The sequence below is a fragment of the Zootoca vivipara genome, chromosome 13, assembly GCF_963506605.1.
Source record: "Zootoca vivipara chromosome 13, rZooViv1.1, whole genome shotgun sequence".
Lineage (NCBI taxonomy): Eukaryota > Metazoa > Chordata > Lepidosauria > Squamata > Lacertidae > Zootoca > Zootoca vivipara.
The window spans coordinates 43,130,422-43,144,656 of NC_083288.1; the positions used below are offsets into that span (position 1 = coordinate 43,130,422).

At 40.9% G+C, this 14,235-nt stretch overlaps 1 protein-coding gene across 1 annotated transcript; it reads left to right on the forward strand.

Annotated features, from left to right (window-relative positions):
* The first annotated feature begins 90 nt into the window (after window positions 1-90).
* On the forward strand, window positions 91-8,016 carry LOC118079202 (vomeronasal type-2 receptor 26-like). Its single transcript, XM_060281821.1, has 6 exons — window positions 91-203; window positions 2,459-2,636; window positions 3,003-3,857; window positions 5,080-5,307; window positions 5,769-5,895; window positions 7,115-8,016. The coding sequence occupies exons 1-6, from the start codon at window positions 142-144 to the stop codon at window positions 8,014-8,016; spliced, it is 2,352 nt and encodes a 783-aa protein (XP_060137804.1). The 5' UTR covers window positions 91-141.
* The last annotated feature ends 6,219 nt before the right edge of the window (window positions 8,017-14,235 follow it).

Below are 14,235 nucleotides of genomic sequence, written 5' to 3' on the forward strand. Positions count from 1 at the left end.
CTCCCAGTATTTGTGTTCCTCCCCGATTTGGGATGTGAAACAACCATTGCCACATGCACTGCTGTTACTCCTCCTTCTATTATGCACAAATATTATCATTCAGGAGATCTCATAATTGCTGGAATTATTTCTCAGATCTACATGACATTTGATCCAATGGATTTCAGAGGACATCCATCTGAGAAACTGATTGATGATATCATGTACGAAGTAGCTGTTTTTAATCATATCATAATATCCACAGGCGTTTTGATCTGATGTCTTTGGGTTTATGTGGGTGGGGGAGTGATTGCCAAAAAGACAGTGGGGGAGTGATTGCCAAAAAGACTGCTTTTAGACTCTTCTTGGATGCACCTACATCTCAATTTTTTTATGTAAGCTCTTTCCAGATAATTTCTTTGTAGGGCTCAGGATTTCCATGCTAAATGCAGATAGGCAAAACTTTGATAAGTTTTTATTGTTGTTTGAAGTACTTAATTTAACATTGGAATTATTATTAGTAGTAGTAGTAGGAATAGCATAAGTGCAGCAGTAGCAACAGCTGATATAATAGTCAACTTAGGTAATATGATAGCAAAAGCAAAAATTCTTATTGGCCATCTTCCCTCACCCAAAGGCTCCTCCAAGTATGTGGAGGGCACAGGAATTCTGGTAGCTCATCATTTATTACCAATGACAGTTTTCCTGCTACTTGCCGGAGTGCTCTCCTTAGTTACACAATACACTATAAATCCCTCTCAAAAATTTAGAAAAATCAGGATGTCATAAGCTACCCTTGTGCCAAATTTAAATATTCAAAGTATATATATAAAATGTAGGTGCTAGTGAATTAAAACTATTGGTTGCTGGAAATCTATGGTTGGCACAGGATGTGGCATCCAACTGTGAGCAATTCTCCCAAATATGTATATGTATCATCGTTCTAGGAAGCCATCTGAACCAGAGTTATACACAATCAACACAGAGACATTTAAATGTCAGAGAGGCAATAAATTCCTTGCACAACCTGTCACACTGCAAGAACAGGTTCTTTACAATATATGAAGCAAAGTAGAATCATAGAGTTGGAAAAGACCACAAGGGCCATCCAGTCCAACGCCCTGAAACAGGAGGGAAGACCAGACCCATGACCTTGTTGTGGTTTTAGGAGTAGTAGGGAGTCTGATTGGAGGTTACAGAAATGAATTAGCGCCCCATCTCTATTGTGTATACTTTTATACTCTCATTATTGCACTAGATATTATTATTCATTGATTCTAAACCTGCTAACTTCATTCGCCAAGCTAATTCCCCTTGCTCCATAAATTCAATGTGTTATTGAGAATGATTTAGTTCTTTATCATGTACCTTTGCCCCAAATGACTGGTGTTTCTGTGGGTTTCCTTTACCATGTGTCCAACATGAACTGGTGGCCTTTTTAGACCACAGGCTGTGCTTGCAGTCACCCCCCACAATACCCATTCCAGTAAACTGGAATTTTCAGGCTTGTTTGCATTTGACCCAATCTATTAACAGGTGCCTATTGAGTGAACTGATTTCCTTATATTTAATCAATTGTGTGGTACACAGCATACATAAACTACTGTATATATGTAGATGTGCAACTTTATAAATATTTAAGTATACAGGTATATGCCTAGCACTTTCTAAAATTCCAATAATACAGGAATCAGTACTAATGCTTTTTCACAATTCTCTGCACTGCAAACATATTATCTTTGTGTGTATTTCTTTGTGTGTGCGCAAGCAATTATATTAGCAAGCATATATTGAAATTGAACGCTACACCAGCTAGACTGGTGACTGGGAGCAGCCGCCAGGACCACATAACACCGGTCCTGAGAGATCTACACTGGCTCCCAGTACGTTTCTGAGCACAATTCAAAGTGTTGGTGTTGACCTTTAAAGCCCTAAACAGCCTTGGTCCTGTATACCTGAAGGAGCTTCTCCACCCCCACTGTTCAGCCCGGACACTGAGATCCAGCGCCGAGGGCCTTCTGACGGTTCCCTCATTGAGAGAAGTGAGGTTACAGGGAACCAGAGAGAGGGCCTTCTTGGTAGCAGCACCCGCCCTGTGGAATGCCCTTCCATCAGATGTCAAGGAAATAAGCAGCTATCCTACTTTTAAAAGACATCTGAAGGCAGCCCTGTTTAGGAAAGCTTTTAATATTTAATGCTGTATTGTTTTAATATTCAATTGGGAGCCGCCCAGAGTGGCTGGGGAGACTCAGACAGATAGGCGGGGTATAAATAATAAATTATTATTATTATTTATTATTATTATTATTACACATTTCATATTCAGAAGCAGACACTTTGACACAGCATGCCAATCTCATTGCAGACCCTTTTTCCAAAACTACCAGCATATCATGGCCTTGGTATATGCTGTAAAGGAGATCAATGAAAATCCACAAATGTTGCCTAATATTACTCTGGGCACACACATCTATAATAGCTATTTCAGAGCAAGCTGGACTTACCTCGCTTCAATGGACCTTCTCTCCACACAGGGAAGATTTATCCCTAACTTCAAGTGTGATGCCCAAGACAATGCAATAGCTGTTATCACAGGACCAAGTTCTCACATCTGTCATTTCATGGCACACATTCTTAGCCTCTATAAGATGCCACAGGTAGGATATGCGTATGAAACTTGGATTTACAAACAATTTACTTCTCAATGCTCTTGTATGTAAATTTTTGTGTTTGCAGATAGAAAGCAACATGATTGAAGGGAATAAAGACATAACTTTGAAATATGCTCATAGGTCAAAACAAATGTAATTAAGGAAAACAATTCTTCTCTTTATTTCATTTGGGTGGCGATATTATAATGGAAGACTATTCCATCCTCTTAAGTGGGTAATTCCCAACCAGCTCCAGGCACTTTGGGATAAGATTAATTTTGTAGATATTCATTTAGGGCTCAGATGCAGTTTTGAAACTGAAATTGTATTTCAAACAAAAAGCTATCTCCCAATTTTTTTTATTGTTCTTAGCTTGTATATGGCTCTGCTCCAATGACCAATGGCGACCCTGAATCTGTTTTCTTCAACCGGATGTTCCCAAATGAGGACCATCAAACATGGGGAATTCTTCAGTTGCTGCTGCATTTTAAGTGGACATGGATTGGGGTGGCTTATATAAGTAATGATAGTGGAGAGAAATTTATACAGAACGTGCTTCCCATGTTTTCAGAAAGAGGTATATGCTTTGATTTTGTAGAACAACTTCCAAACGAATCCTTTTCCAGTAACTTTGATGAAATGATGGATGGCTTTTCTCACATATACAGTATTGTTCTGAGGAGCAGTGCCAGCACTGTGATCATACATGGTGATGTTCAGTTCACGGTAATTCATAGAACAAGTCTAATGTTTGCTGAATGTGAGGATATACAAATGAACAGTAAAGGTAAAGTCTGGATTATGACAGCCCAGATGGAGTTCACATCAATACCCTTTCAAAGAATGATGGGCTTAGAGTCCTTCCATGGAGCTTTATTCTTTGCAGTTCCTTCTAAGCAGGTATTCGGATTCCTGGAATATCTTCAGATGAAAAACCCTACTTTGGAAAAGGAAGATGGTTTTATCATGGCCTTTTGGGAAAAGGCATTCGAATGTTCTTTCCTCATGGATGACACCACAGATGTGGAAAGGTGTACTGGAGAAGAGAAGTTGGAGACTCTTCCTACCTCTGTTTTTGAAATGAGCATGACTGGCCACAGCTACAATGTCTACAATGCTGTCTATGCCGTGGCGCATGCTTTGCAAACCATGCATTCATCCAAATTCAGACACAGAGAAATGGCATATGATTGGAGAAGGAATCTTCTGAATCAGCAGCTGTGGCAGGTAATATTTTGAGTGCCTTAATGCAGAACAGGACACCATATCTATCTAACAACAAGTCAGGATTGTGCTATAGGTCAGTGATAGAGCATCTGCTTTGCACATAGGACTCTTCAAGGTCAATTTTTGACAACTTAAATTAAATATGAATGGTAGAAGATCCGGTATGAAATTCAGGGAATAAGGTGCAAGTCCATGTAAATAGTACACAGAGAAAGATGATAAAGTGGTCTGACTCAGTCTAAGTCAGCATCATTATAGAAACCCTACCTCATAAAAGTTTTATCTTTTTGGAATAGCATTTCATTGTTGCTCCTTTTTGTTGTTTAGTCATTTAGTCGTGTCCAACTCTTCATGACCCCATGGACCATAGCACGCCAGGCACTCCTGTCTTCCACTGCCTCCCGCAGCTTGGTCAAACTCATGTTCATAGCTTTGAGAACACTGTCCAACCATCTCGTCCTCTGTCGTCCCCTTCTCCTTGTGCCCTCCATATTTCCCAACATCAGGGTCTTTTCCAGGAAGTCTTCTCTTCTCATGAGGTGGCCCAAGTATTGGAGCCTCAGCTTCAGTATATGTCCTTCCAGTGAGCACTCAGGGCTGATTTCCTTCAGAACGGATAGGTTTGATCTTCTTACGGTCCATGGGACTCTCAAGCTCAACAATTTATTTTAAAAAATTGGGATGTCAGCACTGGGAAGGAGCTGCTAGAGAATCAGCATACTGTTTTAAAGGAGCTTGACTGGCCAAAGGCACAATGTCAATAATGTCAACAATGAATAGTAATGGATGGGAAGAGGTGGGTGCTTCTAATTCTACAGCCATGGCAGCTAATGTCCTTAATGCATGTCTACAGAGGAATCCATCATAAATGCATATTCATCCGAACACCATTAAATGTCTGTCTACATCTTAAGGCTGGAGTGTTGACATCTGAATGGTATTTTTGCCATAGTTTCCCATCTGAGCCAATTTGATACTTCTCGCCTGCATTCAGTTCCCAGTGAAGACTATGAAACAACTCACCATTGTCAGACTTGTAATCTTTTTCGCCAGTGATGTGTAAAAGAGAGCTGTAGCTTCATTCTTCCAATTCATTTTGCTTGTTCATTAGATTTGATTTCTGTAGGCAAGACCACTAACCATAGTTTCCAAACGGTCATTACCATCACTATATTTGCCTATTATTGTGCATTTATGATTGTGTCTCTTTGCTTCCATTTAGATTCACCACTATCTGAGAAGTGCCTCGTTTAACAACAGTGCAGGCGAACAGGTTACTTTTGATCAAAGCGGGCAAGCTGTCACTGGGTTTGATATTGTAAACTGGGTCACATTCCCAAACCAATCCTTTCTCAGAGTCAAAGTTGGAAAAGTAGACTCCTTGGCTACCAAGGACAAAGGGTTCACCATTTCTGCAGATGACATTGTTTGGCCAAGCATGTTTAACCAGGTAAGTCTTGCGCACATTTCATTACTCACAATCATATCCATAATCTGGGGGGGAGGGGGGACGGATCAGAACCACTTTTTTTAAAAAAAATACATGGGTCTAACTGTGGATTTAACAGTGGAGTCAAAGCACAGTCATCATGGCTAGTAGTCACTCCTAGCTTTATCCTCCCTTATGAGAAACAGTTCACAATTAATTAACAAAATAATAATAATAATAATAATAATAATAATAATAATAATAATAATAATAATGTCGCGTAATCTGCTCTGGAGTATATTGTGTTAAGAGTTGTTACATGTCCTAAGATGAACAATGGTGAGAAACAGGATGCAGAACTCTTTAAGTGTTGTAAATCAGTCATAAAATATTTGGTCACACCATTTGTAACCGCTGAAATATAAAACTCCCAAAACAGAATTTCTGGATGTTAGAACATTTCTACTTTCATGTATTGACAGGCACAACCCCTTTCTGTGTGTAATGACAACTGCTATCCAGGGTATAGTAAGATAAAGTTGGAAGGGAAGCCATTTTGCTGCTATCGTTGCCTCCCATGTCCTGAAGGGAAGATTTCAAATCAGAGTGGTAAGAAATGCAATGTAGAGCACTTCTGCAAATATAATGGGCAGTATCCAACTACTTAGATGTGCCAGGACAATGACTTTTGACCTTCCCTTCCCCGTCTCTCCATGAACAGCATTGGAATGTTTTAAATCTGCTCTGGGTTTCCCCTCTGCCTGCCAGAGCAGATCTGAGGTGGGTGTGGAGAGAACACACAGAGAGAAGAGAGACTTGCATTCCATTGCGCAAGCAGAAATCCTTGCATGAGTGGATCTGTTTTGTTGGATACTGCCCATTAGATATTGATTTATACATAAGGTTCCACAGGAAGTCATTACCATAGAATATTATTATTTTTTGCAATTCCAAAGATGATATTACCAATCCTTTTGTGAAACGAATTAAAAAATAGTTTCTTCTCTAAGCATGGTGACTCGTCAGTTCCATTGCTACCCCTGATGGTGGCCTTTTGTCCATTTACTGTGTTCATTTCCCCTGATTTGAAGTATAAAATGGTAATTTTCTTTAGTCAAAATGAGAGTAACCGTAAACATTTTTTTAGGGGGGGGAAGCATGGGATATAATGATTGCTGATATAACAAATGATGACACTGTACCTTTTGTAAGTGTTTATAATAGTTGTGAAGTTGTTAAGATATCAAAACAATCATATAATATAGTATATAATTTCAGAGGAGTATGGTGTATTTAATTAAATCCAGTCTGGTGGCTGAAGGGCATTCCTGGATCAGTGCTGTTTTGGCTTACTGCCAAATACTGGGGAATATATAATACTGGGGAATGAGATCACCCATAACTCAGTGGTAGGGAATCTGATCTGCCTGCAGAAGGTCCCAGATTCAATCCCAGCATCATCTGTCTAAATGCTGGAGAGCCATGAACTGTCCGCAGAGAGAATTATGAGCCAGAGAGATCAATAGTCTAATCTGCTATAAGGCAGCTTCCTATAACCCTATGAGAAGATTTCAACATAAAGACAATTTCTTAGTATAAGGAATATGCTTCTTCCACCAAATGAAACGGCTTCCTCCAAGGGAGAATGGTGACTATTTGGAGTAAACTCCCCTCAATGTAACACTTAATTTTTTGAAGACAAAAAGCATGGCTTCTACATTCATGTGAGCTTCCTTGATTTAGGACTTCATAGTATTAATGCTTAAATACTGCAGTGCACTATATACTGCTGTTTTTATTTTAAAAATAACCTTGTTTTCCTTTTCAGACATGGATGAGTGTTTTCAATGTCCAGAAGACCAGTATCCAAATGACCAACATGATTCCTGCATTCCAAAATATATAAGTTACTTATCTTATGAAGAACCTTTGGGATTATGTTTTGCTGTTTCTGCTCTTTCCTTATCTGTTCTCACATTTTTGGTACTCAGAGTCTTCATTAAGTACTGGCATACCCCCATAGTCAAAGCCAACAACAGGGACCTCACCTTCGCACTCCTAATATCCCTCCTGCTCTCTTTCCTTTGCGCTCTGCTCTTCATTGGCAAGCCTAATAAGGTGACCTGTCTCCTTCAACAAATTACTTTTGGTCTCATCTTCTCAGTGGCGGTTTCTTGCATATTGGCCAAAACCACCATAGTGATTTTAGCTTTCATGGCTACCAGGCCAGAGTCCAGTATCAGGAGATGGGTGGGGAATAAATTAGCCATTACCATTGTTCTTTCCTGCTCCCTAATTCAGGCCAGTCTTTGTTGTGTGTGGCTGGCAACATCACCCCCATTTCCAGATCTAGACATGCACACAATGACTGAAGAGATTGTGCTTGTATGCAATGAAGGTTCAGCCACCATGTTCTACTGTGTCCTGAGCTTCATGGGCTTCCAGGCCATAATCTCCTTCATTGTTGCTTTCCTGGCTAGGAGGTTGCCTGACACATTCAATGAAGCCAAGTTCATCACCTTCAGCATGTTGGTCTTCTGTAGCGTATGGTTGACCTTTATCCCAACCTACCTGAGCACAAAAGGGAAATACATGGTAGCTGTGGAGATCTTCTCCATTTTGACTTCTGGTGCAGGGTTACTGCTATGCATCTTTTCCCCCAAATGCTACATTATTGTGCTTAGGCCTGACTTGAACAAAAGACAGCAGCTGATAAAGAGGCCAAACTGAAGGAACTTAATTTTTCTTATTCTTCACTTTGCTCATTCCAAACCTATGTCTCCATAAATCTCTGCAAAATACTAAGTCATGTTTAGATGATAAGCCCACCTGGGGCATGTTGCTTAGTCAGGCATCTTCACTGTCTTCACAGTTCGGTGACTGCTAAACAATCCCCCCCCCCCAAAATGCTGTTTTTGTTCTTATCTCGGTAAATTTCCTGTCAATTGACTTTTAATGTGTTTTTTGGTGTAGTTTTTAATCCAAATTTTATATTCTATGCCAACTGCTTAGAAATTTTAGTGAACAATAAATAAGAACACTTTTGCTAAATGAATGGGTTACTGATTGATTGGTAGCATCTGAACTCTAATGATAAAGGGAATGATAAAGGGAATATCTAATGATATTCGCACCATGGTCATAGTACTTTTTTCACAGGGCATCGGGTGTTTTCATTCTGCAGAGGTAGCCTCAATACAATAATTTTTTACCAAAATATGCAGCAACACAATGCTCTTCAGTGAATATTGTTACTCAACTTTAGGTAAAAGGTAAATGGGCCCCTGACCATCAGGTCCAGTCGTGACCGACTCTGGGGTTGCGCGCTCATCTCGCATTATTGGCCAAGAGAGCCGGCGTATAGCTTCCAGGTCATGTGGCCAGCATGACAAAGCCGCTTCTGGCAAACCAGAGCAGCACATGGAAACGCCGTTTACCTTCCCACTGTAGCAGTTCCTATTTATCTACTTGCATTTTGACGTGCTTTCAAACTGCTGGGTTGGCAGGAGCTGGGACCAAGCAATGGGAGCTCACCCCGTCACAGGGATTCTAACCACTGACCTTCTGATCGGCAAGCCCTAGGCTCAGTGGTTTAACCACAGTGCCACCTGGGTCCCCTGGGTCAACTTTAGTTGGGTGCATATTTTCCACGCCCCAAGAGGAGGGAGTTACTGCTGCACAAGAGGTGACATGCAACAAGCAATGGACTCATGAAAGTGGGTTGCCAGGAAAAGACTCCCCCACCCTTTGTCTGGTGCCAAAGAGGGAGAAGATCTGGTCAAACAGAACGAACCCCCCAGCAAGAACCCCCTCTACCCTCTTAATGAATTTACTGCAACCAGATAAAGTGGAGACATTATTTTTACAAGTGGATGGAATTTATTGCCTCTAGGTATGAGAGTATTAATCCAGAATGTGCCATCTGGACTGGTGACTAGGAGTGACCACCGAGACCATATAACAATGTTCCTGAAAGACCTGCATTGGCTCCCAGTACGTTTCCAAGCACAGATCAAAGTGTTGGTGCTGACCTTTAAAGCCCTAAATGGCCTCAGCTCAGTATACCTGAAGGAGCGTCTCCACTCCCATCGTTCTCCCCGGACACTGAGGTCCAGCTCCGAGGGCCTTCTGGCAGTTCCCTCACTGCGAGAAGTAAAGCTACAGGGAACCAGGCAGAGGGCCTTCTCAGTAGTGGCACCCTCCTTGTGGAACACCCTCCCATCAGATGTCAAGAAATAAACAACTATCTGACTTTTAGAAGACATCTGAAGGCAGCCCTGTTTAGGGAAGTTTTTAATATTTGATGTTTTATCGTGGTTTTTTATATTCTGTTGGGAGCCGCTCAGAGTGGCTGGGGAAACCCAGCCAGATGGGCGGAGTATATTATTATTATTATTATTATTATTATTATTATTATTATTATTATTCTACTACAAAGGATAAAAAAACAAGTACAGAGTTTACTTGGGGGGTGGGGAGGATGGCATTTTAAGAAAAAAAATCTGCAATGAAAAAAATTATGGAAACCCAGTATATTCCATTTGGATCAAAGCAGCAAAATAAAGAGAACATTTGTCCTATTATCCACCTGCTCAATGTGTGAAAATTCATCTGAACATAAATAATTATGTTGTACCCTTGGTTATACACACTGCAGTTTCAGATATCCAGACAGGTGGATTTTGCCCACCAGGGCCGTCTCAAGCAGGTCGGGCGCCCTGGTGCCCTGGTGCGGAGATCGCTCCAGCACCCCCGCCCTGGTGGGCAGGCGCAGCGCGCAGCACGGCTTCTGCACGGCTTCGCCGCACAGCGCCCCCTGCCAGCCCGGCACCCTGGTGCCCCGCGCCACCGAGGATCCAAATACAGTACAGCAGCTTAAATGAACCAATAGTAGCTGTACCTTCTGGAACCAAAAGGCAGTTACTTTACCGTAATGCAAATACATACAATAGTAATACAGATATAAAATCCTTTGACTCAATACACAACAATCTCATGCCTTAAGAAATCCTCTAATTTTACCTTTGAGTGTTAGGTCTAGCTTCTGAGGTTTGAAAGTGACCGATGGGGATATTATAAGGTGATGACACATAAGAAAGAGGAAAAAAAATTGCCTGGGTCTATCAATAGTGTGGAATCTTTGGGGCCTAGATATGTCTATGATATGTCCATGGAAATGCCTTAACCTTGGAAGCAGTAAAACTGTTTGTACATCCATAACTTGGCTCCCCTTGCCTGAGCAAGTTCCTTCTGAATTCAGTCTATGGACCAGAGCCACTCTCCCTCCCTTCTCGGCTTTTGGAGCAAAGCTGGATGTTATTGGGGTAGGTCACGGTTGCCAAGATATTTCCCCTCAAACTCTCCCATCCCCTACAGCTCTGACAATCTTCATAGATCTGCTCATTTATACCTATACAGTATTATATAGTTGTGATCATCTTCTGATCAATCAGTTGCCTGAGTTGTTTTGATGACCTTTTAGCAACTCTCTATTCACAAATAGGTAAATCAGTGATCAGAACCTATACCAAACCATTGAGTCTTGAAAGCTTGATTCAATACTACCACACGGTTAGGGTGTTCACATATTTGTAGTGGAAACCCTTACCAAGTTTGAGAGATGCCCCTACCGGTAATATGTATTGTAGACACATCTGGATTTCAGCCTCAGTTAACAAAATACCACTAGGCTTCATTACTGGTCATTAACTTGCAGACTGGTCTGAGGCCTCATGTTAGAAGCAACGCCTTTGGATTTTGAACAGACCCCCATGAGAGTAGCAGCCCCTTTATGTGATAAGAAGGTCTCTATATGAAGTGTGGGAAAGAAACAAGTTCCTGTTAGAAACTAAAACCCCATGGTGGATATCACCAGCTGAAGTGCTGACGGTTAAAAAAATAAATATGGAAGGGAGGATGGCCACATACGAAGAGATATTGATTAAATCAGAAAAAGGTTGGAGGTTGAAACATTATGAAGAAATCAAAGATGTTTTGACTGGATGGATACAATATCACCAAGTAAATGATGGGCTTAAAGATGATTAAAAAAAAAGGTTTCGAGGATAAAAGGTCCAAATTTCAAATAGAATTGTTGGAAGACAGAACTAAATTATTGTCAAAAATGTATGATTTGTTGTTGGAATGGTATACGAAAGATGAATTGACAAAAGATGTGATGATAAAATGGGCAAAAGATTTTGGGCATAATATTGAATATGACGCGTGGTTGAAACTGTGGAATCAAAGATTGAAGTTTACAGCATGTACTGCCTTGAAAGAAAATGTTTTGAAAATGATGTATAGATGGTATTTAACACCAGTAAAATTGGCTAAGATGTATAGAATGAGTAGTAAATCATGCTGGAAATGTAAAGAGAAAGATGTTGAGTTTTATCATATGTGGTGGACATGCGATAAAATTAAAAGATTTTGGGAAATGATATATAATGTACTGAAAAAGATTTTTAAATATACTTTTCCCAAAAAACCGGAGGCATTCCTACTGGGAATTATAGGAGAGGAAATTGTAAAAGGAGATCAAGTATTATTTATGTATGCGACAACCGCAGCTAGAACATTGTTAGCCCAAAAATGGAAAACTCAGGAGTTACCAACGATTGAAGAGTGGCAGACGAAGATGATGGACTATGCGGAATTAGACTGACTAGCAAGATCCGAAACCAGGGAGAGACAAAGTTCCAAAAAGACTGGAGTAAATTTGTGGATTATATGGAGAAGAACTGTAGAAGTTTAAAGACACTTGCAGGATTGAAATAAATCCTACGAACTGACTAAAGTAAGGGAAACAAAAGAACTGCAAGATAGGAGTGAATAAGAAAACCGGATGAGGGGAGGGAGGGAAGTCAAAGCTCGGCAGAGCAAAGGAAAAGAAATAATTGAAGAACTGTAAACAAAAGAAAACTCTAGGTCTATTGTATGTTGGAGTGTTTGTGGGTGAATGCTTTGTTTTATTTTTGTTTAATGTGTTTATTTGAAAACCAATAAAATGTTTCTTAAAAAAGAGAGAGAGGGTAGCAGCCCTTTATTAGTTGCCAAGTGGGTCTGACTCCCTCCGCCTCCGCCTCTGGGCCACTAGGTTGCAAGAGATGATTCTCAGACCAATATGTATATTCAGCAGTTTTATCAAATGCTGGCAGGATGGAGCATTGGTTGCTAAATGCTGCTAGACAATCAGACAGATTTTCTACTCTCAAAGCAGAGACAAGATCACTATACAACAACCTTGGGTCTATGGATGTTAGGTCAAGGGTATTGAACGATATCTCATTGGCTTCAATTGACCACCTTGTTAATGTTGCCACAGTTCTTGAAATAACTCCTCTGCTGTAGCACCGATTCACCAAATATCCCATCTAGCACCTGCCTCTCCATTTCTTGTTTTAACATCAAATCAGCGGTCTTTGGAGTCTCAGCAGGCAGGCCTAGGTGGTGGGATGGCCATCAGTATGCCATTCTCCACCAACCCAACCAGTGTCCCAATTATAGCAGGTAGGCCCAAAATCTATTTCTGCAGTAACACCATTCTCCTGAAGATTCCTTCCACTGTATGATGTGACAGTAAGCACTGATCACATAAGACCTCCCACAATGTGGGAGAGTCAATCTTGGCTGGAGTTTGTTTGCCCGCGACAGGATCCTCATTACATAAAGATGTGGGTTCCATTGCTGGAGGGGACTGTGGTTGCTAGGTATGAGAATTCTTGACTCCAGGCACCCCCAAACTCGCGCCTCCAGATGTTTTGGGACTACAATACCCATCATCCCTGACCACTGGTCCTGTTAGCTAGGGATGATGGGAGTTGTAGTCCCAAAACATCTAGAGCAGGCATCCCCAAACTGCGGCCCTCCAGATGTTTTGGCCTACAACTCCCATGACCCCTAGCTAACAGGACCAGTGGTCAGGGATGATGGGAATTGTAGTCCATAACATCTGGAGGGCCGAAGTTTGGGGATGCCTGATCTAGAGGGCTGAGTTTGGGGATGCCTGGTCAAAAGACCAGGTCAATGGACTCATTTGATGCACCCTTAACTGAGGGGTGTCTAATCCAGCCAACCTCATAATGGAAAGCAGCACTTGACCCATTTGTTGCAGAATTGGCAAGTGGGGGTGCAGGACTATCAGGCAAGAGCTTGTCTATTGCTTCTTTCTGCCCTTGACCTGTGGGTTTCTTCACCCACCTAGCACCATTTTCTGCCTCGAAATAAGCCAATACAGTGGTACGTCGGGTTACAGGCGCTTCAGGTTACAGACGCTTCAGGTTACAGACTCTGCTAACCCAGAAATAGTACCTCGCTTCCCTTCCCTTTCCTTCCCCTTCCCCTTCCCCTTCCCCTTCCTTCCTTCAAAACACCTGGAGATTATTTTGGGTTTTATCAGGGCATATTGTCCATTGATTGTCCATTGATCACCAGTGGGTCTAATCTGTGAATGACTTAGGATACATCTTATCTCTAATGAAAAACAGATTGCTCACCCAAAAGTTTTTCCCTTAAAGTTTGCTTATCCCCTGAAAGTTGCTGATATTCTTCTATAAATACTTTATTAGGGGGAAGATGATCCAAGTAATGCAGGGGAGCAGAACTGAGTCATTAACATCAAATATGGAGAAATGTATATTAGTATCCTAGCCAAAACTTCGACTTGAATGTCGTATCACATAAATTTTGGGGATGGGATAAAAAAGTCATTGAAATTTAATGATTCCTGAGAGCTTAAAATGCATTAGAAAACTTTTATATTCACTCTTCACTGAACTGCCCCTCTTGTGCTCATTTTTGGGAGTTTTTATTTTTCTGGACCAAAAATTTTGTGATGGGTATGTAAAAATAATTATAATTATTTTTCTATATTTTTTTAAAAAAAAACAGGACACAGAAAACAACAAATTTCTGAAACTGTAACCTACTGGGAAACTGATTACTTGC

Excerpts from the sequence above, each read along its gene's own strand:
- LOC118079202 (XM_060281821.1), top strand. The coding sequence starts at position 142 with ATGACATTTGATCCAATGGATTTCAGAGGACATCCATCTGAGAAACTG. Across the intron at positions 204-2,458 it reads AAACTGATTGATGATATCAT|CTATTTCAGAGCAAGCTGGA; the intron begins GTACGAAGTAGC and ends CATCTATAATAG. Across the intron at positions 5,896-7,114 it reads GAAGATTTCAAATCAGAGTG|ACATGGATGAGTGTTTTCAA; the intron begins GTAAGAAATGCA and ends TTTCCTTTTCAG.